Genomic DNA, 27879 nt, shown 5'->3' on the forward strand with positions numbered 1-27879 from the left:
GGATAATTTCGCCCGTGTTTGTGTGGTAACTGTTAGAAAGAGCCTCCAACACGATTCAGTAATTAGAAAATCTGCATTTATTGAGTTATTTAAAACAGTGGTTCCTTCTGATACAGTTTCATTCACACTCACACCTCCTCCATACAAACAAACATAAACTAAGGCAGAGAGGAAGACGAAAAAAAATGAAGCAATTAAATGTGACTTTACTTTTTACAACATATTTAAATACTTCTGAGACAGTGGGAGAAGGGGAGAGAGAGGGTTACGCTGTACGTGATTCAGGAAGCTAAGCTGCTTTAAAAACATTTTCCCTCACTTAAGGCAACAAGTTCCACAGCTGCAAACTATATGTAAAGGCACTCTTAAAACAATATGAAGAGTTATGTTCCAAAATCAGATCATGACGTGAAAATAAATTCCTAAAAGCGATTGATTGCCAAATAGTAAAATAAAATAAATCTGTTTTTGGTTAAACTCTTCATATAATTCCATCCTAAAGTGCAAAGGAAGATAACGTTTGAGAAAAGGAAAATCTGAACCTCTTTAAGCTTAGAAAAGACATACATGTAATATTGCACTTTGGTTAGCAGGCATTGCATTTACTGTACATAATATAACTATTATACATTTAATAGTTTTTTATTTGGATTTAAATTCTGTCCAACATCATTTAAAGAACAGTATTTTTGCTTTGGTTTTATCAGGCCCCGTCCAGTGTGATTGGTTTTACAGTAAAATGAAAATAAAATCATTACATAAACACTGAATATTTGTCTTTCCTTGCCTGTTAAACATAATTTCTAATTAATCATTAAAAAGAAGAAAATATAAATTCTTTTAACTTAGGATTTGTCCTCATCCCCATTTTAAACGATACAAAATAATCAGCACATCCTTCATACCATCAGAGTTAGTTAAAAAAAAAAAAGAATATTTAAATTAGCATTTACAGTGATAAATCTGTAAAGTTTTTTTAAATCAATAAAAATAAATAAAGGCAGACTTTGGCAGTTTTATAAGCAACTAACTAAAATAGGTGAATGAGCCAATGTCATGAAAGTCAGTAAATCAAACTGTGGGGGTGTTTTTGTCAGCACAGAAACAAAAAGTGCATAGTCTGGCTCACCAGATAGAAACAAACCAAAAAAGAAATTGCCTTGCTGTGCTCAGGACAACCAAAAAGCATTTTTCCTGCTTATTTACTCCTCAAGACTAAGTGTGGTGTCTTCAGTTCACCCAAACTAACCACTGTGTCACAATGTCCCCGTGTTGAGAGCAATAATAAGATGTATATAGAAAATTAAAACACTGTATGGAAGCTGATACTATGTAAATGTGAAGCTCACTGTGAGTTTTAAATTCCTCTAATACAAGTTTTTAAAGAAAAACATAATTGTTAAACTAAAAGGAAACTAAAGGAGGGATGGGTACGCTGCCATTATCGACAAAAACAAATTAAAACTGAAGCAGCAGGCAGTTCGTCGTGCCTGTGGGTGGATGTGGGAGCCAACATTGGCCAGAAGATAGTAGTATCACAGCAGCTGTGATTTTTTTATGTGTTAGAAGCGTCTTGGTAAGGCACAAACCTAGAGAGTTTATTGGATGAACTGGGGTTCAGGCAGTCGGTATCCTCACTCATCCTGAAGAAAACCTCCTGTTCCTTTTTCTTCATGTTCAGCTCGTCTTCAAGGGCCTAACAGGGCGGAAAGATCAACATCAGCAGGACTCTCAGCATGAGACTAAGTAAATGTTTCCTAAAAGACTGAACAGTTGGCTCCTCTCTATACATTTGTATAGTGCAGCCTGTAAACATTAACTATCAGGCCATTTTGTACATTTATACATTAAATTCCAAACATGAAACCATCACCACCAGTCATTTTGTGTGTAGAACCATGTAGATGATAAGATCAGCTCATCATTATCATTCATAGTCATCGTTATGACTGGACACGCGTACCTTCTTTCTTGGTTTCAGCTGATCTCTCCACTCCTTCATCAGCTGGTTATGTTGTTCATCCAAATTCTTGAGCTTCTGAGTCTCATTCTCAACCAACAGGTGACATTTTTCGTTCTAATAAAAAAATAAAGTTTGTCAATCACCACAGCTCTTTTACTCTGCTGCTGAACAGTTCGACAGACACATGCAGGATAGAGAAGTGTTTGACAGGAGTCACCTGTAGCAGCTGCAGCTCTCTGGTGTTGCTTTCACACTGTCCAATCATCTCTCTCATCTGGCTCTCGTGTTTCTGCTGCTGATGCAGCCGCTCGGCCTTCTGCCGCTTCTCCTCCTGCAAGGAAAACTGAAGATAGAGGAGGGCGTGAGTTACTGAATTATTTACTGTACGTTTGGATATGGAGTGAGAGACTGTCCCCTCTACCTGTTTGATCTTCTCTCTGTCCTCTGAGTTGCTGCCCGTCGAGTTGATGCGGAGGCTCTTCTTGAACATGGCCATGCGGGTCTTGGCTTCACTACGCTGGATCTTAGGTAGCCGGTGCTTCTCCTGCTGCTGCCGAGCTTTCAGAATCTCAACCATCCGCTGATTGTACTGCTGCATTTGTTCCCGCTCCTGTGGAGGTACATGAAACCTTGAGAACACTCGGTTTTGATGTGCTACCAAACGTTAAGTGCACATAAAACCGATTACAGCAAGCAGAGGTGGGATCCACACTTACCTTCTCGTGTTTCTTGAGAAGTTGATGCCTCTGGAGGAAATACTGATCTTTCAGCTGCTGCTTGAATAACTGGTGCTTCTCATAAAGATTTTTCTCCTCCATGTCCCATATCGTAGCTTCACGATCTAGTCAGTGATTGAAACTCATCAAGTCAGATCTCATTCTACCAGGGATAAGTTAAGAACAGTCATAGTGTACGAGTGTCTAACTTTACCTCTGATTAGTTGGTGCTTCCTGTTCAGGAATTCCCTCTCGGTTTCTGCAATCTCTCTCTTGTTGTTATAGGTGATTCTCTTCAGTGTTGTGTCCAGGTGCTCTTTCTGATTTGAGAAGAACATCTCCTCCTAAAACCCAAAACACAGAAAGTCATGATGGGATGAAGGAAAACATGGAGCTAAGCTATTCAGTTTGTAGTCGTGGATCCAACAACTCACCTCTCTGATCTTCTTTTCTTGAAAGGCATTCATCCTCTGCTTCAAAGTGTCTTTACGCTGATTTCTTGGCAGCTTATCCACCGACTGTTTTAGCTAAAGAAGCCATAATTCAGCCATATTTTATTATATGTAAGCAAAGCAGTGTCTTATTGCACAGTATTACGCTAAAGGCTGAAGCTTTTTCTTTTGAAGTGATTTCATACACACCTCCTTTTTCTGCTGCTTCTGCTGCTCCTGGAACCTGTGGAGTTCTCGTTCCTGCTCTACTTTGATGCGTTTCGTTTCTTCTTTGAGTTTCACAGAGTGGTCGTTCTCCATCCTCTCAATAGTCTGCTTCTGATGCTTCTCCAGGTTCTCCAGCTCCAAGTCATAGTGCTTCTTCTTGGCCTGGGACATCAGGAGTCATGATGTACATATTTCACATACGTGTAAAACAATCTGAAGTTGGTCTTATACAATAGAAACATACAATAACAATCTACTGTATGTTGTTATGTCAGCTGAATAAAGTAGTAACGTGTGCACAGATGTGACTCACATTCATTTCCTGGTCGAAACGTTTCAGCATTTGATCTCTCTGTGTTTCCAGTTTGGAATTTAAAACAGCCTGGGCACGGTGCTCTTCCTTCTGCAGCAACCGGAGCTCACGAAGCTCCTGACGCCTGAAACACAGACGTTAGTAATGTTTAGTATAGTTAGTGCTGTTTTTATTATTATTATTATTATTTTAAAATCTTTCTTTAAACCATTTGTGAGCTGCTTGTGATGAAATTAAAAAGGGATTTAAGGTTTGACAGTGAGGTTAGAAGAGAGTAATCAACCACCCTGCAAAACTACCACTAGATGGCAGCAGTAATGCACATGGAACTCCTTTTTTAATCTTGTCATGTCACTGTACAAATAGTTTTTAAAACTTTATGAAACAAAGTTATTTCGTTGGACAACAACTATAAAAGTTCACTCCTCTTCTGCAACAGCTGGTTTCTGTGCACATTTGACAGTTAACCTAGTCTTCACCCTGATGTAAAAGTAACTTCAGAGACATTTTTCTTTCAAACTATTACAGAAACAAGTCATTTTCCATGACAGTTTGGATATTTGTGTACTCCAATCCCATGGGGCTGAAGCCCAGCAGAACACGACTTGTGATGCGAGTTTATCCAGTAAAAGCAACACGCAACAGGCCACTTATCAGTGTTCGGGCTTCAGTCAGAGCTAAGGAATGAACCGGCCACGAGCTGAGGGCCCTCATTTACAGGGTAGAAGAGGACAGTCGAGTAGTATGTCCCCTTCTTCTGTCGAAAGTAGATCACAAACATACCTCAGGAATCTCATCTCCTCATCTTTCTTCTCGTCATCGCCGATGATCTTGGATGTGGTCACGCTCAACTCCACGCCATCAACAACAAACTTCCTGGTTCGCTTCAGGGTCTTACGTGAGAAGTCCTGAGATGCAGAAAGGAGCGAGGTGAGCTTCATTCAGACTTACTTTACTTCCTGAGAGAAACTATGGGACTATAGTTAACTTATAGTTAACAATGTTACAAGAGAACAAGTGATCATCTATCCAGTGACTCGAGGGGCATCACTCTACCTGTGAAGTTAAACCAACTCCAACTCATTTAGGATGTTTTAGACAGCAGGGGCCATTCAAAGGGTACAGTATGGACATCACACATAACATTCACAGGCGTGACTCCACCTTATAATTGAGCTTCCAAATTTGTTATGGCTGACTCAACGTGTGTTGTCCAATGGTTACATTTCCAGCCCTCTATCTAAATCTGCTTCCACTGTAAATATTTACCCGTCTGATAGGGCTGGGTTTACACAGCAAACACTGGATGTCGTCATTTCCTGGTTTATAAATAGTTTATATATATAAAGAGAACGGCGCAGCAGCACAGAAGTAGAAAGTGAAGGTGTGTGTAGCAACGTTAGAACAAACTGAAAAGAAATAAAGTAAAAGAGTAAGGATCTATGATGAGGAGAGAAACTGGACACTACACCGTTGTTAGTAAGTTGATAGTATCTCTAAATTAAATCAATCAAAATACAGCAACATTTATGAACCCTTTAGAACTGTATTTTTGCACAGATGTGACTTTTTCCACTGTAGTTCTACATTAGCACAGTAATCAGAGGACACGCTGGTTAAACTGCGGGACCAGATATCCAACATGCTTCATTCACAAAACTGCACAGTTTCTCGTACATACAGATGAATTCATGAAGAAACGCACACGTGCTCTCAACTGTACACACAGTCGTACGAACGCAGCACTAAACAACAGAGGGATGTCGCCTGCCCGTCTTCCTGTCCTCTAACAAAGACGGCTCATTCACTCTCACTGCAAGCTGCTCAATAATCCGTTCTAGAAAACAAACCACAAACAGACACAACTTCATACACGGCCAGTAGCATTTCAATCACGGTCAGACCATAAGCCACCAGAAGCGACTGAATGACAATGAGCGGCATAGAGACTTCCATTCACATTGGTGAATACTGAACTGTGCGCACACAAAGGGCGCTGTTGGTCCTGATGAATGGAAAATGTTGGTGTCTAATGATAAAATGCTCCCTTCAGCTTCTGCTCTTCCTTTCCTATCGAGGATTCTCAGGCTAATTAAGTTTAGCTAATAAAGTTTTTAGGATAGTAAAACTTTGTTTTTGTGTTTTAATTATTCAGAATTAAATCAGAACCAGTTAAAAATAAAGAAACGTATCATATATAAGTTAACTTTAATGTTATCCAGATCTAATGGAGACAGGCTGTCCTCTGTTTCAGATGGTTAACACCCACACACCAAAACAACACAATGCAGTTTCAGTTCCTCTGTGGGTGGCGAGAAATACTTTTTCCAAGGAGGGGTTTTCCTACCAAGTCAGGGAGCCACCTCTGTGCCTCAGTTACCCTTCAGCATCAGACATTAATTGCAAAGATGTTCTACTGAAACACATGAGCCACGAGTTCATTCGTCTTTCCTACAAACCATTACGTAAAGATGTTGACGTTTGACATTTAATTAAGACGACTGAATGAATACAGGGCAGATCAGGGTGTTCACAGGGCTGTTTGTAATACGCGTCTCCTCCCTTTACGTAAGATTTGCTTTATGCTGACTCACCCGTGCAGACATGGAGATGTTCCCCTTGTGGATGGACATGTCCATGCTCTCTGATGCCATGCTGCCTGAGGAGTAAGAGAACCGTTTGTTGATAATCCCTCCGTTGATATAAGGCGAGATGCTCTGTCCATTTTCTCCTATTGATGTACGCTCTGGGGTTTCCCTGATTAGGCTGCCATTCAGCTCGGGACAAGGTGTGGATTCTAGAGAAGTGGTACAGGAGGGTGTGGGAGTGACAGCGGGACCTGGAGCTGATGAGTGTCCATTGGCCACAGACACCGGGATCTTGGGCATCTCTTGTAAGTTTGTGGTGATGTCAACATGCTCCTCTGATACCTCAGAGTGGGGAAGAGATGGTGGCTGTTCGGCCTCTGGAGTCTCCAGAGCAACCTTAAAAACAATTTGTATAATTAGTACCAAAAAGACCTTTAAACACACCACAGTGAACACCTGAGGAGGATCCGTCAGTAGATAAAGTCTGTTTCTATCACAAAGGTACCTTTTCTTCCTCCGATGTGCTCTTCCCATCTTCAATGCCTGAATCCGAGTTGGACGTTTTGGTTGAGGCCTCGCTTTCAGATTTCTCTGATTCAAGAGTGGCGTCGTCCGCCAGTTTGTCAGCAAGTTTCTGTCGAGGCAGCGGGACAGGGAACCCCATGTTAGGACCTGGCTGCTCCTCTGTTACTGTATGTGACGCTGCTTCCTTCCTGGGCAAAGGTGTCGGTGTGGTTGTGGTGGGGCTCATGTTGTCTGGAGACTGGTCCCCTTCCAAACTGGTCTGACTGGTCTGGCATGGCTCCTTAACTGATGGCTACAGGAACACGGAGGAGGGAGAAGAGCAGTGTTGTTATGCATTGATGTGACAAAACATTTCAGGTTTAAGGACTTAAGGAAGTCACTGGCCGTCTCTCAAATGTTAATGTTTTCAACCTTTGGTTTTAGCCCAAATGCTAATGGATGAAGTCCTTTGGGCCTCCCACCTTCAGTGACCTTTGCTTTAGCAGGAATGCAGTCATTCCTGCTTTCCACTCCTGCAATGCCACCTTTCACTGCTGCCAAGACGGCTATCTAATCAGTAATAAGTAAACCAAGAATTACGGCGCTGAAACGTCCAGTGTAAATGAAGGCGGATAACGACGGGCATGAAGTTCTTAATAGCATCAGCAAAACATAGTCTGTCCAGGGTTCACGATGTTAAAGACATTTTTAGTACCACATAAGATTAAATTTAATACTCAGCCACACTGGCCAAAAGATAAAGGAGATCAGTGAAGACAACTGGAGATAAGGTCTATAATTATTTATCAAGTGTGTGGACGTCTGTTGAGACAGACTCACAACGAAACACAAACTGCAAAACTACCAACATGTATCACATATTAGAAGCAGCCTAAACATTGGTACACTGTCAGGAACTAATTATTAACAAGTTTGATGTGAAACAGACATCTTTATCTTTCTAATGCCTCTGTATGAAATACTGGAAGAAGTAAGAGCTTGGCCGTAACCTCAGTATTACGTTATCTGTCAAGATGTTGCTGCATGCCTGTGAGTGTGACCTTGCTAAAAGGGATGAGGAAATAACTGTAATGATGTAATAGCTGGAAGAAAAACATCATGTTTGGACACAGTGAGTGTTTTGCAGTGAAGTACTGTAATAGATTGATATTTGGAACCTAAAAACTCACACTAGCAAAGCAGCAATTAACTAAGTCCATAATACATCATCAAATTACAGAATCTCAAACTTAATGGTCCGTTTTTTTAAATCAAGGCTCAGGACATGGCAGCAGAACAATGCACAACTTTAAATCATTTGGAGGTTGTGAGGTGACGGCGTTTTTATACAGGATTGAGGCCAAATACAGCACCTATATTTAACCATGCGTGGGTGAAAGCCAGTATTCCGGTTTCTGTTCCTTTGTTTTTGTTTAAGGCAGGCGGTAAACTGCACCCTCATACTATGTTCACTTTCTAATTTCATGCCCTCTGAGGGATTATGAATGGCTTCTGCAGAATGGACCATCAACCCTTTGGCAGGAAATCCATGTTTAGAAAAAAATGCTGTTCAAAGGGGTCAACAAGCAGGGACTTCAAAATGTGGAGGAAGTGGACGGTTAACACAGAACCTGTGTCCTTTTGGGGCCACGGCTTCATGTGCAGGCACGCGTGATAACCTTTGTGTCATTACGGGGATGTGTTCCAGCTTAATTATATCGTCTGGTCACTAAAACGACGGCTCTGTTGTAATTATGCTTCAGCTTCAGACCACACAGTGAGAAGGAAAAGGTCAGAAAGTGACACCGTTCAATGCATAGACGTCGCTATAAACACCGTACACAGCTACCACGGAAATAAAGGAACACAAAAATTAAAAATAAAAGATCTAGGTTCGGTACCAGAGTGACTTCCATTGCATCGTCCTCTTCTCCTTCCTCTCTATTGTCCTCTATTTCCTCCATGACCTCAGCCTTGGCCTCGGCCACCAGCTCCCGGAGCGGGCGGTTGGACGTCACAGAGCTCACAAACGGGTGCTGTGGACACAGGGAGGGTGCTGAGGTTATAAAAAAAACATTATTTTAAGCATCACATGTAGAACATAAATGAGTCGATACCAAGGAAGAAATAACATCCTATACATTTACATAGACCGTGGGGGTGAGGGAGGAAGCGCACACACGCACACACGACTTTCACTGCAGGTGAAACCCTTCACCACCTGCCAGTTCCCGAACAGCAACAACAATAGCGGTGTTACATGCACTCTCTCCGTTAAAAGCACCCGAGCGTCAACGGTGAGTAGAACGTCAAACATTTTAAACGGCCATGTTTTATTCGGCCACGGCTAAAAGAGACAATTTGTGTTTTGCGAAGGTGCAAACGGCAATAATAAGACGAGTGCACTGACAATAAAAACTAAATTAAAGCCTGAGTGCAGCGTGGCTGAAAGCACCATCATCTATTATTCAGATGCTTTGCAGAGTGTAATTTAATTGGAGCAGCTGACCAAGGGAAAAGGCTACAAGTGGTGCTGGACCGTGAAGTGTGTATAAGTCGGAGTGTGTGTGCACACACACATTTCTTGTGGCTGATCACAGCTGTTTGTGTGCTGGGGCTTGTCCTTGAGGACTGCATTAGCCCTCAGCTTTTAACTTCTCCAATGACAAACAACAGTCAGCTATTGTCTAATGAGACGGGTAGTTAGAGAGCGCCATCGAACCATTTATCGTGGAAATAAGAGACATATACTATCTACACACACATCGTTATGGCAAAAAGAAATTCAAGATGTAAAAGGGTCTGAGCACGAGTCTGTTGTGTAATCTGGCTGCACTTAGAGGGTGTGGATTATAAAATGCAAAAGATCTCCGGTTTCATTTATGCAAACAGATTTAAATTTTACATATAATACTAGTGTTAAATGTGTTTCCAGGTCGAGCAAACAAGGAAACGCATGCAAAAAAAAATAAAAAAATATAGATGTTGAAATCCACACAGGTTGATACAGGACAAACGTAGTGTTTGCAGGCTGAGAGATCATCCATCAGATTCTTCTAACTGTGCTACGATAAGGAAATGCTGAGACTTGCACTTTCAGTGGATCCACAAATAATACTTGAAATATGAGTTTGCAGTACTTGGGAAAAAGAAAGTCAAGATAGTGTTGAAATTAGTCCACGACCAGAGGGCAAAAAGTAAAGGAAGTGTGAACAGAACAGCAGGAGGTTCAGTGCAAAACACTCCATTTATAATAATGTTAAAACATTATTACATTAGAATCTGAGATTTCAGCTTCAAACTGTTGAACAAGTGAACTCGTGTTCAGGCTAAGACCACGACTCCTAAGTAAAGACAGAGGGTGGTGACGTGAATCAGGGAGTCGTATGTCCACTGTTTAGGTCGTATGTTGCGTTCTTGCATTAAAAATATAAAATATAATAATAAATAATAATAATAATAATAAAGTTCAGTTTTAGAAACATGTTGGTCAGTCGTCACTTCTTCAAAGGCTGATATGCAGGTCAAGGTTATAATTAGGTTTAGGTTAGGTTTGGGGTGAAAGCTGGGGTTAGACAACTAGTCATTTGGTCTACGTAAATAAAACCGACTTGATTTATTTGCCCACAGTGAAATATCAGTCTGAGATTTCTGCTCGTTATACTCAGACCTCACAGGAACTACTGTACTTTCTTCAAAGCAGCAGAAATATCCTGTGTAGTTTAGCAGCTGCAGAGACGAACTAGCCAAAGACTCGGAAACAGAACAGCATCCAACATGACACACGAATGCCATAAAAATCCAAACTATGAGAAACTATGAGGGAGGAGTCGCTGTATTCATCCAGATGGTCTCGGTGACTGATACTGTGTCATGTTGGATAAATTCCTCACGAGCACACACCTCCTCTCGTCCACTAAACACTAAATCTGAGTTTTCTATGAAAAGCTCGATGACTTTCATTTCCTCCTTTTATGCAGTCTCACACACACACACACACACACACACACACACACACACACACACACACACACACACACACACCGTTTAGCACATGCACCCAGGACATTCTTATCATTGATTCATTATTAGGCTCCAGCACTCCCACCGCACCACATCTGTTTCTCTGTTCGTCACATACACCGATGGTAACTTTGATGCACAGCAGAGTCTAATGCCGTCATTACGCAGCCATCTAGAGTAAATTCTATCTGACAGCCGTTAGGAGCAGCAGGCATGATAAACATCTAAAACGTCCAGCTTGGCACCAAAAACTAGACCACACCCGTCTCTTTTCTCCCCACTGGAGAACACATGCAGAATTCCCAGCAGGCCCGGGTCTGGGGTTTTCATCTCTGCCTGTCTCTAATTGGCCAGAGGTGGCAAGCTTGGGGTGAATCCAGACGTGCTATTGGCTGAGAGTGGGAGTGTAAATAGCTGACGTTCCCTCAGCTGTGGGCTACAGACAGGAAACTGTGGCTCTGCATTTTAATAGACTGCTCTGGTGTTTTAATCCACACCCTGCTCACTGTTTCTCTCATTCTTCAGGAGGTTGAGAAACATTTGTTCATCTTGGTTCATCTTCAGTGTTTTACTGATCTCTTTCATTACGATGCTACTGTACAGGTGCAACTAACTCCTCACCTCATTCAATTCAGGAGTGAAAACAGAAGATTAAAAGCCGCTGTACGTGTGTGTGCACGATAACAACAGAGCAAGAACAATGTTCCACCACATATCAACTGTATATTTGCTCACATATAATCTCACATTGCGTCAGAGCCTACCTCTAGGAGTTGTGCCGCAGTTGGACGAGTCTCTGGGTTTTTATCCAAAGCTTTCCTCAGGAAATCCTTAAACTCCTGTGACCTTAAATAATGCAAGAGAACAGCATTAATCAAAGACAAGAGCAACAAAGAAAGAAGAGGGGCTGTAAAGAAATGAAGGAAGGGTTACGACATTTAAAAAAAGCATTTCCAGGTATATAATCAGAAAACAACACTGTGATGAGTCAGCTCCAGTCCCCCTTTTAGCACCTGATAATGTCACATCTGCTGCTTGAGTTGATTTGCAGCTCATGTGTTAAAGGTCCATTCACAAATCAATAATAAATAAAATTAATTAACTGTAGAATGTGGAAAAGCTGTAGGGTGTTCAGGTTTATCTGATCACGTTCCCATCTCTCATACGGTGCAGGTATTGTGCAGACCTTCATTGCATCCTCACCATTTGTGTGGCTGTTCCAGGGTGGGAGGTTCAGACTTGGCAATCTTCAACAGCACCCTCATCGGGTTGAGCTCGTGATGCGGTGGTTCGATCTGGGCGAGCTCGATCAGGGTGATCCCCAGAGACCAGATATCAGCCTTGTAATCATAGGGCGCGTCCTTCATGGTCTCACACATCACCACCTCTGGAGCCATCCTGACAAAGAGACGAAACAAGACAAAGTCAAGTCACGATGCACATTAATGACGAGAAAGGAAACAGCTTGTCGAACATGAACAGGAAGATAAAAGAAACGCCGTCATGCGAAGATTCACACACCTAACAGAACCTGTTACTGTAGAAGTTTGTCTAATACGAACCAAAAGCACCTAAAGTCCATGTTCCAGTTTTTAAATCCTTCAATCCTTCAGTGTTTCAGGTTTTAGCTGACGTTGAAAGTTGACTACACATTGAAACGATGCCAAATCTACACAGCTGTTCAGTCCTGATGATTTATTAGATTAAATTATCAGTCAAGGAGCATTTCTCCTTTCTCATTATTCACTATTGTGCATGGGTCAACACCGGACACACTTCTCCAGCCGCTGAACTAATATTTGCTCGTGGTTTCTTGTTGACTTAGTTAATTGATACGTTCAAGCATCAAAAGATTTAAGGCAACCGAAGGACACTGTCACGTTTTCATCCAGCAGGAAGTGGTGATGATAACCTGCACTGGTCCATAGTTTTATATATCCAAACTGAAGCTCATTCAAAAGCTCTTTAGCCATTAACCATTAAACCATTGTTGTGTAGTGTCCATGTCAAACTCACCAGTAAGGAGTCCCAATGAAAGAATCTCTTCTTTGCAGGGTTTTGGTGTTTTTAGCAGACACTCCGAAATCAGCTACGAGAATGGAGAGAGACAAAACTCAGTCACTCAGCAGCATTTCTTATTAAAACAGTTCATTTTGTTGTTGTAAAGCTGTCATGAAATGGTGACGGGCAGACGCACTTGTACAAACCAACCAGTTTCTCTCTATTAGCATGAATATTACGAGTGATCTGGGGTGAGTAGGGATTTTACTCAGAAAGCAGAAGTCTGACTGCTTCAATTACAAACTTTTCTATAACGGGGACTTTAGTAACTGTCTTGGTTTCTGTCAAACATATTATTTGGACTGTTGCAGTTTAAATGCATTTTTACTTCATGCAAACACTGTTGTCAGCAGCAGCTCCTCTCTCCTTCGTCTGCTTGTAAAATCTGTGTCGCTGGGTTTAACTTGCAGCATGCTCACTGAGGGTGTGTTTCTGTAGAAGTATTATCACGAGTTTATGCAAATATTTCTACACTACACACCTAAAAGCACCGGGTACTAAAGAGTTTATGTAAGTACTGTAAATACAGAAATAAGTGAACTGTTCTAAACACATTTGCTATTGTTGATGACCATGATGGAAGAAACGACACCGTCTCTGCCGCCCGTGACACGGCTCTTAAATTTGTGATGCATGTTTTGAAATAAACAGTATCTGAACACGAACAACTTCATGGAAGAACATAACGTTTAATGTATCATAGGTGCACATGATGCATTTGGCCGAGTTCGAAGGTGGTTGATTGCTGCCTTGTTTGAATTAAAGTGTAGTTAGATTAGTTTGGAGACTGTAAACGTCAGTGTCATGACTTAATGAGCTTAAAGAGGCAACTCCCAGTGATTATGTCTAACTGTGGTGACCCAGGGAAGAATGCAAATCAGCAGAAACAGACTTAAACCAGAAATACAAGTCGGGCACAGTGAGCACAGAAGTTCAGAAAAGTGACTTAAATAACAACTAAAACATAAACTGGAAGTAATGAAGATTAAAAACTCAACACAGGAGTGAAACAAAGCTCCGTTAGCTCAGTGTTTTAAGTTTATGGGTCACGACTGTGGCAAAATAACAAAGAGTCAAACAGAGTAAAGAAAGTTAAACATCACATAAGCAAAACCAGAAAAAAAAAATAAAACAGAAAAAATCAGCTGTTCCACAACTGACTTTACATAAAACACAGTGAACACGCGGTCTTTTCCCTTTTCTGGAAAGCTTAATACAAACCATGCTGACCATTGTGTCGGATCCACAATTTCAAGCTGTGCAATGTGAAGAATGTGGAGAAAGATGTGAACACAGCGCTCGTTCCGGATCCCTCTGCCGGCCGCTGAACACACGTCATCAAAAAGATGATTTTTATATGAAACAACTGTAAACCTCACCCAGTTTGATGTCCCCGTCCAGCATGAGGAGGATGTTTCCCGCCTTCAGGTCTCTGTGAATAATCTTCATGCTGTGGAGGTAGTTCAAAGCCTCCAACATCTGGCGGCAAACCACCTTAATCTGAGGCTCCGTCAGCCCACGATCCAACTCTGATAAGGGCGGGAGAGGCAGAGGAAGACGGGAGACAGGTGATGGAGGTTGAATATGGGCAAAGGAAAAAAGGAGAGATGCACTTTAGTGCATTTAGTGGAAACAGAAAAAGTTAAAGCTGTGATGATATGAATTCGTGATTCATGTCTCCTCAGCATGCAGTGTCAGAAAAGCTTTCACACATATCTCAACTGTCCTGCAGACTTTATTCTGTCTTGTCTGTGTTTGGTTAGCTGCAGAGGGGGTACAGACAGTTATGAGGATGTGGATTACCCAGGAAAAACACACGAGGGGGATTTCCCACACGGGAGGACTCCACTGTGTCTGACTAGTTTCTGGAGTATTCAAGGCCAAATGAGCGAAGCTGCAGTTCGTGACCATGGTTGGAGTGTGTCGCAGTCACTTTACTGTGAGAAATGTTGTGTCTCCCATGAATAAACATGCTGATTTCAAACTATAACATGTCTCCACTTCCTCAAAGTTACAGCTGAAGCCACAGATGTAGTCACAACACCGCCACAGGTGTGGGCAGGGTGGAGGTGGTTGGTGCACGAAGAGACACAGAGAGCAAAGAGAAAGAGAACCTACCTAGCATTGTGGCATCCACAGCACCTCCAGGGCAGAACTCAATCATGATCTGAGGAAAGAGAGGGAGGCGTGAGGCTCAACAACGTCTCTACAATACAATGAAAAGGTCTTTATCTGGGATTTATACGTAGCAGGAAGGGAAGGAAAAGAAAGAACAGATCATTTTCATCAGCAGCAGCGAATGTTCAGTGTTTAAAATCATTTTCTTTACTATTCTTCTATAATTGAACTGTGTTTAACTCCCCAAGTACAAATCCAGACTATACAGGGTTGAGCAATTTAGGAAAACCCTGAATGAGGCGTGGTGGTAATTAATAATGCACACATTACATCTGATCCATGAGGAAGAACACAAACAATAACCTGATGAGCCACATTCTTATGTGTTTGAATTTGAGTTTCAACAAACCTTGAGCTGCGCACAGTGACATTACTGTACCTACATGAGTGGACAGTGGGATTCAGACTGAAGTGTGTTATTTCCTGTCAGGCTGTAACTACACACAGTCAAATATACTGTATAATATCAGCAGTGAAGTGAAAACACTCAGAGGGAAGAAAAAGATTCCTCCCTAAGAGCAACGTCCAATAATCACCTTTCATTTCCTCCTCTGACATCGACACACTCTCTAAGTTAAGTAACCAAAGAAAATAAACACGATTTCATAATAATTCTGTGAAACCAGTTGAGGCGTTAATAAAACTCCACAGAGATGCAGCATCGTCTGACCAACCGGGTTCGTTCCTGATGATCTTCTGATGCCTCGTGACGTGCAGCATACCTGCTGTATGATCTCATGTTTAATCAATTACCTCAGTGCTGTTCGCTGTGACAACGCTGTCAAACCTTCAACCTGGACGGGGAGTGGAGTTTCAGTCCAGACAAAACCAGGCACAAGGTGTACGTACACACACAAGGCTCGTCCAAATGCAAGGAACTATGCATACCTCCATGCACATGTAGTCACATGAAGACACACACACGCTGCAAAACCAGAACATGAGTGACGTCGATCTTAGCAGCAGACAGATAAACTGATTAGTTTGGGATCTGTCACATGTTATAAAAGATGTTTGACTTCATCGTGTCCTTTCTCTTTGTTACATCTGATGGACAGACGGCATCTCCACACTGTCCAAATATCTGCTGGATTGCGTGAGTGGACCTCCACCTCCATGTAGCCCTCAGTAAATACTGATACTGTGATGTATTTATTAACATTAAAGGGAGGCTTATTACACGTTTCAGTACAAACCACTTCCTTTAAGCCTCCTCACCACTAACCAAACACACACACCCCTTTTTTAAAAACACTTCTCAAAAATAAAATGCTCTCATTTAGTAGGAAGACAGTGTCTCTACAGTCAGATTTGCTCTACCTGCATGAAACACTGATGTGCTGTGCTGCAGTAAAAATGTGTTCCAACTGGTCAAGCAGCATGCAAAGCATACCTGGTGTAGGCTAAACACTCATGCAAGCACATGTTCTCTCCATCTCACACACACACACAGGAAGACACACAGCCAAACTGGATCAACTAAGACACAGTCGACAAACCCTCACAGCTCACAGCTCACAGCTCTGCACTTCCACAGTGATTTACCTCAAAGGACGAAAGAATGTAAAAGGCAATTTGCCAACAAACGACCTGCCTCGAAACCGCAATAAACCCTGAATAAAGAACGAAATACAACCATATAAAACATGAATCACACTCTCACACGACTGTACTTCGCTATCCACTGAACATGACTAATGCTTCAGTGATCTGTGTTTTCTCTGAGGTGTATATATAAGGTGGTGCCAGTAAAAACAACACCGACTTCTACTGACGCTTTCCAGCATCACTGATGTTCTCCTGTCTCTGCACGTCACTGAATTAAAATAGTGGAAAATACATAAGAAAGATCACAACTCTGTCTCAGCATCATCTTCCTTCTTAAAACTATTTACAGACTGATACACGATAGATAAATGCAGATATAGAAACTGCAGCTGAAAGCAGGCCAGGACTGGTGCACCAAGACGCTGCTCTACACTGTCCACAAACAACAACATTACACCACAAACACACACACAACAGCCATAAACTGGAGGTGATTGAGAAACTGCACCTCCTCATTTTTTCTCCGGTTCTTTTTGGTGCTGATGTCAGCAGACATGTTAAAGGCCTTCTCTTTCTCACTATGTGGTCCTGGTTGCTTTACTAGACTCAAGACCAGATTGTTCCTAAAGGGGAACAAACAGCTCCCTTCTCTCCCCGTTTCACGGGTGGGTCAGCACTGGAATGCATCATCTCACCCCTGCCCAGTCCACCCAACCGGAGGCCACTGTGGCCTGACCGCCAACCACTGGGCTAATTGTTGAGTTCCTGAGGGAAGAACACAAACTTATGGCAAAGAAATGTTTGTTCACAATCACATATTGTAGAGAATATTTCTTTCTGTCTCTTGTACCTTGTGCAGAAAAATGTGGTTGCTCTTCACTAGATTGTGCAGTGATTGAGATGAAATGTTAGTTTAGTAACAGGACGAGTCTGAAGCCACACGTGCACGCAGATATTTACAGGAAGCACGAGGTTTGAATACTGCAGGTTTGTACGTCTGAATTCAGAAACAGCAGAAACTAACAGTCCAGCTTTGACTGATGGGGGACGTTCACCTTCCTCACTCAGGAATTCCAGCTATGGTGAACACATAGCTATGGTGTGTGTGTGTGTGTGTGTGTGTGTGTGTGTGTGCAGGAAGAGACTGCAGACTACATCTGGTTTATCGGGTTTAAGATGTGCGACATTTGTTTTTTTACTCAAGAATTTTCGTCCACCATGATAATGTTTTCTTTTACCTGGTACCTTCTTTTACTTCTGTAAAAAAGTAAACAAAACATCACTGCTGCTACTTCACACCGAAAGAAATTCAGGGGAAAAACTTGGTAAAACTTGGTAAAACGTGGTATTTATTGTTATGTATTTTGTGGAAAAACTATTTGCACTGTGCAGGACACATTACATTATAGCTGATGGACTTCTTCATCACTTTTGTACTGTAACTGAATACTCTAATTACTCCTCTACTGTTTTCCTCACAAGGCTGCAGCTCATCAAGTGTTGTGCTGTTGTGTTAAACCAACCAGGACTAAAGAACACTGGATAACAGAAGAGCAGTCGTTCCTCCCTCTGTATAAAAACACTCTCTCTCTCAAGGTCGTGGATCAGCGTGAGCTCAGTATTATTTGTCTTGACCGGGCAGACTGAGAGATTACACAGGGAGCTGAAAAGTTCAAACTTGACCCGGTGAGCGAGTGTGAAGAGGAAAAACAAGTGGAGAGCAGAAAACACTGAAATGTAATCGATCTTAATTATTGCAGCAGCATCAGAGTGATGCATGTTGTCCCCAGAGGGGTCTTCTGGTATTCCACTTAGACTCTCCTCTTCTCTCATCTTTATTTTTCAACAGATCATTCATACATAAGTGGAAAAATACTCCAAGTGAGATATTGTTGCAATAAAACAACAAAGCAGCTCTGCTTGGAACGACTGCAAAGAAAACTTGGTGCACGGTCACGGAAACAGATAAGACCGCTTTAAACTGAGCACTGTTCAGTTTAAAGTAGTCAAATCCAAACACAGACGAGAAGATGGAGGTGAGGGAGAGGAGGGTCAGCAGGTCTGTGGTTTACACTGTCCAGATGCTGGTGTTACCTACCCACAGTTTGTTGTCATGAAAAAACGCATCAAGCAGCTTCACGATGTAGCGATGGTCACATTTAGCCAGGATGTCGATCTCCACCATGTAGTCCTCCAGCTCCTCCTCGCTTTTTGTCTCGATCACTTTGGCTGCAGCCAGAATTCCCGTCTCCTTGTTCTTGGCCTGAAAAGACAGAAATAGACGCACGTTACATTACATTTAGTTATTTCTACTCAGAGGGACGTACAACTGAGGAACAAGCTACAAGGCCAAGGCAGGGTAAACATGAGGAGGTCCTGCCTAAGGAGCCGTACTGGAGGTAGACAACAGCCGGGATTCGAACCACAGGAAGAACAGCTGTAATGGATTCCAATGGATGAACTAAACTCTAGAAATAAATGACATTTCCCCACTGACAGTAACTAACTCAAGAGTTTCACTTCTCTGGAGGATTTTTTATCCTTCAAACTTCTTAAAAAAAAAAAACAGGGTGCGACCGTGTGAAATAAACAGAGTGTGAAGAAAATCCACCTTGTTTATGACATAGAAGCATTTCTACAAACAGTCCTGACAACTCACAGTATCAAACATACAGACATGCAATGCTAAGGTTTTACCCTTCCCAACCTTTTTCAGCCGAGCAATTAAACGGACTGAATTGACCAACATTTAGAGACAAAACAGGAAAAGACGTTCCACGCCCTCTCTGCACAAATGGGGAAATGGACGAACCACAAAACCCCACTAGTGACAGTTTGGCTGAACTAAGACACACACACACACACACACACACACACGGACGTCTTAGTAATTCTGAGTAACAAAGAGAAGAGGACGTAAACACCACCTTTTCTGGAAAGCATCAAATCACCGGAAACCATAGAGTGACTCGGAGTAAAACCCAAGGAGCCAAACAGATTTTGTTATTTACCGTTGTGAATGCCGACTGATGAGTTCTTGTGGCTGCAGTCAGAACCACATGTTCTGTGATGTACAACCGGAGATAAGCTAAACTTAAAATAGAGCCTAATGTCAAATGGCTGTGATTCAACCTCTAAATCTATGTTTTCAGTAGTTACAGTTACATGTTGCAGAGTAAAGGTGAGACACTGATGTGTGCATCTACTTCTGCACCAGTGAGCTGCAGACGCTCAGCCGACTACACAGCCTGGTGGGGGGTGATGTCTCCATGCTTTTCCAGGGGCTGTGGGAAAACATCTGAACATACAGGACAGGCCCAGAGAAACACACATTCTTTCAGTCTTGTCGGTACACCATGGCTATAAGAGTCCGTTTGTCAAACAGAGCTCCAGAGAAGGAGAAACCACAGTGAGAGTCAACAGGACGTCAAACCATCAGTCAGTCCCAGTTAATCCTCTACAGTAAACACTGAGACACCAGACACTCTCACTGCTCTGCTAACATCTCAGCTCTCCGCTACAAACTCGCCGTCTCGGCTCAGGTCCGTGATAAATGTGGTCATACAGTGAACTTTTAGGGTTAAACCTTTAAATGGATCATATTTGCTGTGTTGGTCCTCACTAAACAGAGACAGAGGCTCTCCTCATACTAACTCTGAACTGCTCTCCATTACTACACAGCTTTTATAATTAAATAAAGTTTGACTTCTAATCATTTAAGCTATTGCTGACTTTCATACACTGAACACTGCAGCACTCCTGCACATATTTTCCACCAGCACAGAGTTTCACAGAAGACGTATGATTAAATACCAGAACTGTGATGCTGAATCTTGCTTTCTTGTTGTGTTTCCTGAATGCAGTTATGAAAACATGCTTCAAATGACAGAACAAGACAAACACAGCTGAACATTTGGAAACGTCTGTGCCGTTTTGTAGTTCTGACTTTTTAAGCCCTCTAATGCAGCTTCACAAGGACACCTTCACATCTCTGAGTGGAGGGAGGGGGCAGACTGAGCCTCATGTTTTTAATATGCACTGAGAAAATTACACTGAAGCGCCTCGTTGTGTCTCACAAGGAGACGCCCGACTTCAGTGTGTGTGTGTGGCTGAATGTTTTAATAAGTACACACATAACAGACACAAGGAAATAATTGAACCTTTAAGACACCAGCAGCAGCAACTTCTCCTATTAAACACCATTTCCTGCTGTACAGACTGATGAGGTCTGTGACACTTTCTCTTTCACTTTTTACAGCTGTTTGTTTGTCACCTCACATCTTTATAAACTGCACCATTCCCACTGTTTATCTAGTTAGTGCATCTGCGTATTACTTAACTTTGCATCTATGCATTAAAGCCATCGTACTACAGTTGAATGTTTGTTGCACTCTAACTCGGTACCAACACAGTAAAGTCACTGCCTTTCTGTGGCTTCTCCATAATAGGATGCTGTAATTTTGGCAAAACGTCCACAGAACTCGTCCGAGTCGCAGAGTGAATAACACACATTACTGTACCAGCTGTCTCTGGGGACACCTCCATCATTTTCAACATGTTTACAAGAAAACAGAAGAAGAAAACAAAAACTCAGCGAGCACCACGGAAAAAACACTGTAAATTATTGCATAATGAGAGCGGACGAGCACATTACTGAGGGAGTAGGCACGTCGTTAACTACATACTGTAGCTGCTGCAGTCGACCCAGGAGAGAACAACGCTGCCCTGTTTCTAACCGACTGACTCTTCACTCTCCTCCAGAGGACAACAACAGCCACTGGCTTTGTTTGGTTCTGGTTTCCACGGAGATCAGGAGGACTTGTGGCTGCTCAGTCGCACTCTTCCTCTCACTAGATCTCCAGCCTGGATGTTTTCCTGTTCATTAGCGACTTGGCTTTCACCTACGCAGGTTAAGTGCACAGGGATTAACCAGAGCACCAAACCTGGCAGAACAACAGGCAGACTCTCCCCAAGTTTGAGAAGCCAAAGCTTTTCTATCCATCCTGTACCATCTGTTTTATTTGTTCTTACTGTACCACTCTTCATGATCTGGCCTCACTCACACACCTTTCATCACCTTCACCTAATGTCCCGTCATCTCTTCCCTGCACATCTTTCTGCATCTGTATCAACATTAACTATTGTTGTCTGTCTAAAGGCCACAATGCCCGACCTTGAAGCCCCTCGGCCGCTGAAAGCTTTGTAAAAGCAGATGTTACTTCCCACGTTTCAGCATGTAAACATGCTGTGTGTGCTGGTAACGTAAAGCGTTAGGTGTTTATCACTTACTATTCAGATGCACAGTCTTCTCAGTATTAATCAGACTTCCTATGTTTACTTCAGCGTCTGAGTTGACTGAGGTATTAATCATTACCGTGGGTGCGCTGGCTTAAAAGCAGCTGGATCACATTCAAAATGGAAAAGAAGTCCACAGAGAGTTGAATGTGGAGCCTGAAAACAAGGTGAACTATTTAAAAAAATATCTATTGTGGGGCGTTTGTTACTCTATAAACCAACTCAGAAAGGGAGTTCTTATCTGTGTGCTGAAAAGAACAAGGACTAATTAATCAATGTGAATGGAGCAGATGACCATGTAACTAATAACAGATCCTTTCCTGGGGTCACTCACCTCCAGGTTGAATGAGCATAGCACATGTTGCTATTGTATGTCAGCTTGCATACTGTGTTAAAGTCAACTGCCTTCAGGGGAATGTGCGCACGCCAGACCTTTGCCCCATCGTAAATCTATAAACCCTCCTCGCTTCCCATCCACCCCTCTCTCCCTCTCTCCCGCCCCCCGGCAGCCGCTCCCCATGCATCTGTGAGCAGAAATGTGGTTCTCAGCGCCGACGTAATGACAGCAGCTAATAAAAACAGCAGACGCCTGTGGAAGCGGTGAGATCTCGTTCAGATGGGCAAAGTGCACGAGCACAGCATCTTAAACAACAACGACAGAGGATACTGGAATAGGAAGAGGTGACGTGACCTAGTGGAATACAGAAAGATGGTGACAGTACGAATGTTACCGTGTTATATTTGTTGTAACATCTACAAATGACCTTCGCACTGCACAGTGTTACCGTACAACCCACATCAGAAAGTTCAATTACTTTATGTAAACCCTGACACCAGTGGTGGAAATGTCTCAGTGCATGTAGATGACGGTTTATGGTGAGATTATCTTTGACATTTATTCCGTTAAGTACAATTTACCACATGTGACGAACAATAAAAATAAAAAGGGAACCAGAATCAAACATTAAACAAATGTAGCTTCTGCAATAATCTCAAAGTATTTTTTCAATATGTTTAAGAATTGTTTTTTTATTTGGGAGAGAATACGCAGCGCTATGTGTGGTGGCACAACTGAGACGTACGGGGAAGGAAGCAGAAAATCCACCTTTTCAGAGTCATTGAAGTGAAAGAAAGTCAAAGAACAAAATTCCTGGTGAACATTGTGCAGCTCGACCAGACGACTTGTTTGAGGTTCAACCAGTTACTGAACACAAAGGTTCACTTACTTTTCCCAACAGCACTTTGAATGTTTAATGGCTGTGCCATGTTTGTGTATTATTAACACATCAGTTCACATGTTTATGTCCAATCAATGCTGAAAACCTGAAAACCAACAATAAAAAACAAGCTAAAGACACAGTAAGAAGTATTTATGAGTCACATAATGCTAATGAGAAAGGTGCTGAAACCGTAGTTTAACTTAGTTCTTCCTCTCGTATACAACCCACTGACTGCATGAAGCGTGAACTTATGCATTTCCAGAACATAACAGGGCACTAGATTCACACTTAACACTCCTCGATGAAGCAATGAGTCTTTTCAGGATGTGCAAGTTTTGATCAACATTGCAAAATGTCCCACACAAACCAAGACTGAAGCAGTTCAGTGAGGCAGGAAATCATGACAAGCCACAGACGGCCCTGAAAGAAAAGAAGCAGAGTTAATGCTTCCTTTCTTTAATCATTCATACTCATGCAGGGCCTTGTGGTTCTAAAGAATAACTCTCATGACAGATGAGACACACTTCCTGCGTGCAGCCTTCACAATGTTAATTCTATCGAGCGCCAACAGATTTGAGGTCGAGCATGCAGCTAAAACCAAGCTCAGACAGCTGTTGCAAGATTATGCAGATTATTCAGAGTAAGATCAAGAACTGATCAGAAAGACATTAGACGTATGTGCCGTAGTGTGTAGGTGAGTGATCCTGCAGCCGCCTGTCAGATTGGATTGATCATCGTCATAACGTCTCCATGTCCTCGACCTTCCAGTCGTCACAGGCCCAGATTTAACTGCAGTATGCGGCTGTAGGAACACAGAAGCTTCCTGTCTGTGCAGTAACAATGTCATCACAAGAAAGTAGGGGACTCCCAGCCTGCTGAGACCACGCCCACCCAGCAGGGCTCTTATCAGTCACCATGCACCAAGCTGCCCCCTGAGATTAGATCCAGAAACCCCAGACGGGGGCGGCTTCACTATAGGAACATATTCTAAATTAAGACTTTAGCATTTCACATAAACGTCTGATTCTCCTTCAACAGGAGGATGTTGCAGCATTACCGACCATCGGGGGGTGACGAACAGTGGTAACTCTGTGGGTGTCTATGGAAACACTTTACCACCACCACCACCACCACCACCACCAGCAGCAGCAGCAGCAGGGCAATGTGCTCAGCAGCATGTGGCTCATTAATTAGTGAGGGGGCCCAAACAAACGCCCAGGTTTCATGCTTCAGTTGTAGCTGCACACCTTTTACACACTTTCCAACAAGTGCACAGACACATAAGACAAAGAAGACTTCCTGTGACACACTGAACAGAGGAGGTTATTGTGATGAACAGTTCATCGTTTCTGTATCTGTCCTGTGAGGTCTGTGCAGACACATTTTCAAATTACTCCTGTGTAATTTGTTTATTTTGTCAATGATCCACGGCTGCATGGTGCTGGGTTTTAACTATTGTAGCTTAATTTGTCTGTTGATTCACTTAGAATCATTTAAAACATCTCAGCATTGAATAAACTCTTCATCTGAGTATTCAAACAAACAAAGACATATGTGCTTCATTAGGTGCCAAACTAACTATTTCAGTCTTTGAATTGAAGTTTGAGGTCTGAGTTGTACCTTTTTCACATGTGACCCTTTACATAAACTAAGCAGAGTTTAACTCTTTGCCCACTTTCATATTCACTAGAATATACGTTAGCTCACCAACATAACATGAAGCAAAGAGCACAAAAACTAAACGTGAAGCAATTCTCTCTCCTATCTTGTTAATCATTTTTATGGGGCCTCACGTTGAACTTAGGCCCCTCACCTGCAGCAGACTGTCAACAATAGAGACATACGGCTGCACCTGCAGGCGACACTGACAGTGGAGTACAACGTGTGGAGAACTGGGAGGTTATGATGGATCTACCAACACACTCCTCTTAGGAATAAATAAGTGGTGACATGAACCTTCAGAAAGTCCGTGTGACAGGAGCTTTTACAGAAGGCGCCTGAGCTCAACCTCAAAGACAAGGAAACAAAAGAGCCGTCTGAGCAGGGGTCCCTGCCGCGTGCAAAAGACAATAATTAAAAGTGTCTTTTCAGGAAGACATAATCAGTGGTATCCTCCTGCTTCCTGGCAAACATCCAAAGCTGCTTTTTTATTACACTCCTGCAAGTTACAGTCTGATAAGCAGCTGATTTAACATGTCACAGACACGGAGCCTCCTTCCCTTACGCCTGCTCTAAGAACGGAAAACGTGCGATTAACCACTGGAGGCGTCCCCCCCTCCCACAGATGAGCTGATTACTCGGGAGCAGTGAGAGGAAGTTGTCCTCTGATGCAGTCCCACGATTTCCTTTCTTGGCACTCGTGTGCTCGCACTCTGCCTCCTCTCCCTCCCATCTGACAGCTGCAGGTGTGAACTGTCCGCCTCCGACCCGCTGGAGGAGCCGACACAGAAGCCGGAGCAGAGGTTTGACATTTGTATAAGAAAGGGGTAAAAATTCACGTAGTGGAAACACATTACACCTCAGACAGTTCCCACTTAGCCACATCCTCTGTCTCTCTCTGGATTTGCTTTATGAAGCTTAAACTTAAAGCACCTCATGTTCATGGACAGTCGTCCATAGAAAGCTCGTTTGCTTTTTTTCCCCTTCATGTTGCAAAGACCTGTGGATACATAAGCAAGAATGTGGACAGAGGCCAGAAAGGACCAATGCAGACGTGTCCCAGTCTGATTTACTGCAAGTGAAAGTTATGAACTTTCAATTTCTACGTGGTCCTGTTTCATTTCCCGGGTGTGTGTACAGAGTTCCAACATAACTGAATCTGGTGGAGTCGAACAGGACGACATTCTCTGTTCTGATCCATGCAGACCTCTGCTGAGGCATCACTTGTTCCACTGAGGCCCCCGACGTGTCAAAGACTTTCACTGTGCCCCACTGTGCAGTGTGCTGCTTCTCAGAGGGGAATAACCAGTAAACACGTCCAGATTAAATAACTCCTCTCAGCCCAAAGTGCTGCTGAGGTTTGGGAGTATGAAGGCAGAGGAGGACTAATGAAAGGTGCTTTCACTGAGGATCTTTCTAAAATGTCTGTACTGCAAATGTTTCCAGAAATTCAACAGAACTGAGGTGATTTAAAAATTAAAGTTCACTCATAAGAAGAAAACAAATCCACAGGAAGCAGAAGTGGAAAATCTCAGAGGAACATAACCACATGAAAGATTGTCTGTCGGACAGCTTCACTCCTCTGTGACAGCAGTCTGATCCCAGCCCAGCTTGTTTTACAGTGATCTCTTGATGAGCAACATATTTCAAATACTAGTCATAAAGTCAGCAAAGCAGGGAGGGTAAAGTTTCTACAGGTGATAGGAAGGAGCTCACACCTCCACAATGTTAGATAACTGCTAAAGCACCAACTTACAGGGAACTGATGCATTAGCAGTCTGTGAATTTGGTGACATCTACATGTTTTTAAAAGCTTTTTTTAATGTAGGAGCTGTAGATGATGGTTTAGCATGACGTGATCTATAAGCAGGTGCCTGGTGACTCCATGAACTCAAACTTACCTTGTAGACTTTTCCAAACGCGCCGTCGCCCAGTTCACCCACAATTTCCCAGATGTCGTTGGGGTTCACTCCCCGCTGGACGTGTTCATACTGCTTCACTTTCTTTTTCATGTCAATAGTGGGCAGACGTAGTATCTTACTGAACCTAGCGAGTGCCATCGTTTACAGAGCAACAACACTGAGCTTCAGAGAAACACTATCAAACGCTTCACAAACAGAATTTACGCACGCAGAAGCGCGCAGCCGGTAAAACACCTCTCCACCAGTTAATAGCTTCACTTTGGGCGTTTCTGAGAAAAGAGCTGTTCTGGCTGGAAGATCTTATTCTACTCCGTCCATGTCAGCCCGTCACCGTGTAGACTCTGCAGACACTGGGTCTTAATCCCATTCACAGGACGCGCGCTGACCGCGTTCCGCTGGAAACACGCTGCAGGCTCCGTCTGCGGCTCCAGCGACTTGTTGCTTCAACTGCTCGGTGAAGCTCCACCTTGTTGCTCAGCTGCCCTCCCACTGCCGTCATGGAAATGTAGTTTCTTTGACAGAACAAGCCGTCGTCATCGCAAAGCTGGCGACACAGAGAGGACTTCGAGTCCGGCTGTTGCTGGGCGGGTCCGGGTTCGGCTCCAGCAGCTGGACCATCTGTGACTCAGGTTCACGCCCCGCTGCATCGCTGGGACATGTTCTGGTTTTTATTAGGGAACGAAGCACAGTTTAGCTTCACTGTTATTTAAATGCTTCTTCAAATTAAACTCACTCTCCACCTTTACTAACTATGCTACAGCGTCACCTAGTGGGAGGTGTAGGTCAATGAACTCGTGCTTATGGAGCATGTGGAGCTTAGATAATAATAATAATAATAATGCTGAAGACAAGACAACAGGCAAGTTTATGTATATTTAATAAATCAAACATGTGTCGTTAATTATAAATTAATTAATTATTAAGGAAACTATCTTATCTTTTGTCCCCTGGTTGATTTTGAATTTTTCGGCAGCAAACTTCAGTAACATTTCTCCTCAGAATGTGTTAAAAACGTCAGATTGAATCTCAGAAACCTTCAGTTTCATTAGCATGAGTCATTTTCTGCTTTCTAATCTTTCTCTGGAAAAGTCTGTCCAGACAATTAACTGCTGAATTACTAATTATAGCTTTGCTTGTTCGTTAATTTGCTTCATACTGTTCTGGACTGAGAGGTGGTTTTATCTCATTTTATTTTTATTTTATTTTATCTCATTTTATTTTATTTATTTT

The 27879-nt window shown here is 42.6% G+C and overlaps 1 protein-coding gene across 1 annotated transcript; it reads right to left on the reverse strand.

The window, feature by feature from the left end:
• Positions 1-54: 54 nt before the first annotated feature.
• stk10 (serine/threonine kinase 10) lies at positions 55-27081 on the reverse strand. Its single transcript, XM_026372399.1, has 20 exons — positions 26629-27081; positions 18652-18816; positions 14946-14994; positions 14207-14356; positions 12783-12855; positions 11970-12164; positions 11531-11612; positions 8645-8779; positions 6745-7056; positions 6246-6635; positions 4435-4559; positions 3652-3775; positions 3321-3500; positions 3114-3206; positions 2894-3023; positions 2680-2804; positions 2385-2573; positions 2181-2306; positions 1964-2077; positions 55-1696 (listed from the first exon to the last, which is right to left on the reverse strand). The coding sequence occupies exons 1-20, from the start codon at positions 26785-26787 to the stop codon at positions 1556-1558; spliced, it is 3057 nt and encodes a 1018-aa protein (XP_026228184.1). The 5' UTR covers positions 26788-27081; the 3' UTR covers positions 55-1555.
• Between the last annotated feature and the right edge of the window lie 798 nt (positions 27082-27879).

The sequence above is a fragment of the Anabas testudineus genome, chromosome 14 (assembly GCF_900324465.2).
Source record: "Anabas testudineus chromosome 14, fAnaTes1.2, whole genome shotgun sequence".
NCBI lineage: Eukaryota > Metazoa > Chordata > Actinopteri > Anabantiformes > Anabantidae > Anabas > Anabas testudineus.

Excerpts from the sequence above, each read along its gene's own strand:
- stk10 (XM_026372399.1), bottom strand. The coding sequence starts at position 26,787 with ATGGCACTCGCTAGGTTCAGTAAGATACTACGTCTGCCCACTATTGAC. Across the intron at positions 11,613-11,969 it reads CTGGAACAGCCACACAAATG|GTCACAGGAGTTTAAGGATT; the intron begins GTGAGGATGCAA and ends GCATTATTTAAG. Across the intron at positions 2,805-2,893 it reads GAAGCACCAACTAATCAGAG|ATCGTGAAGCTACGATATGG; the intron begins GTAAAGTTAGAC and ends ATCACTGACTAG.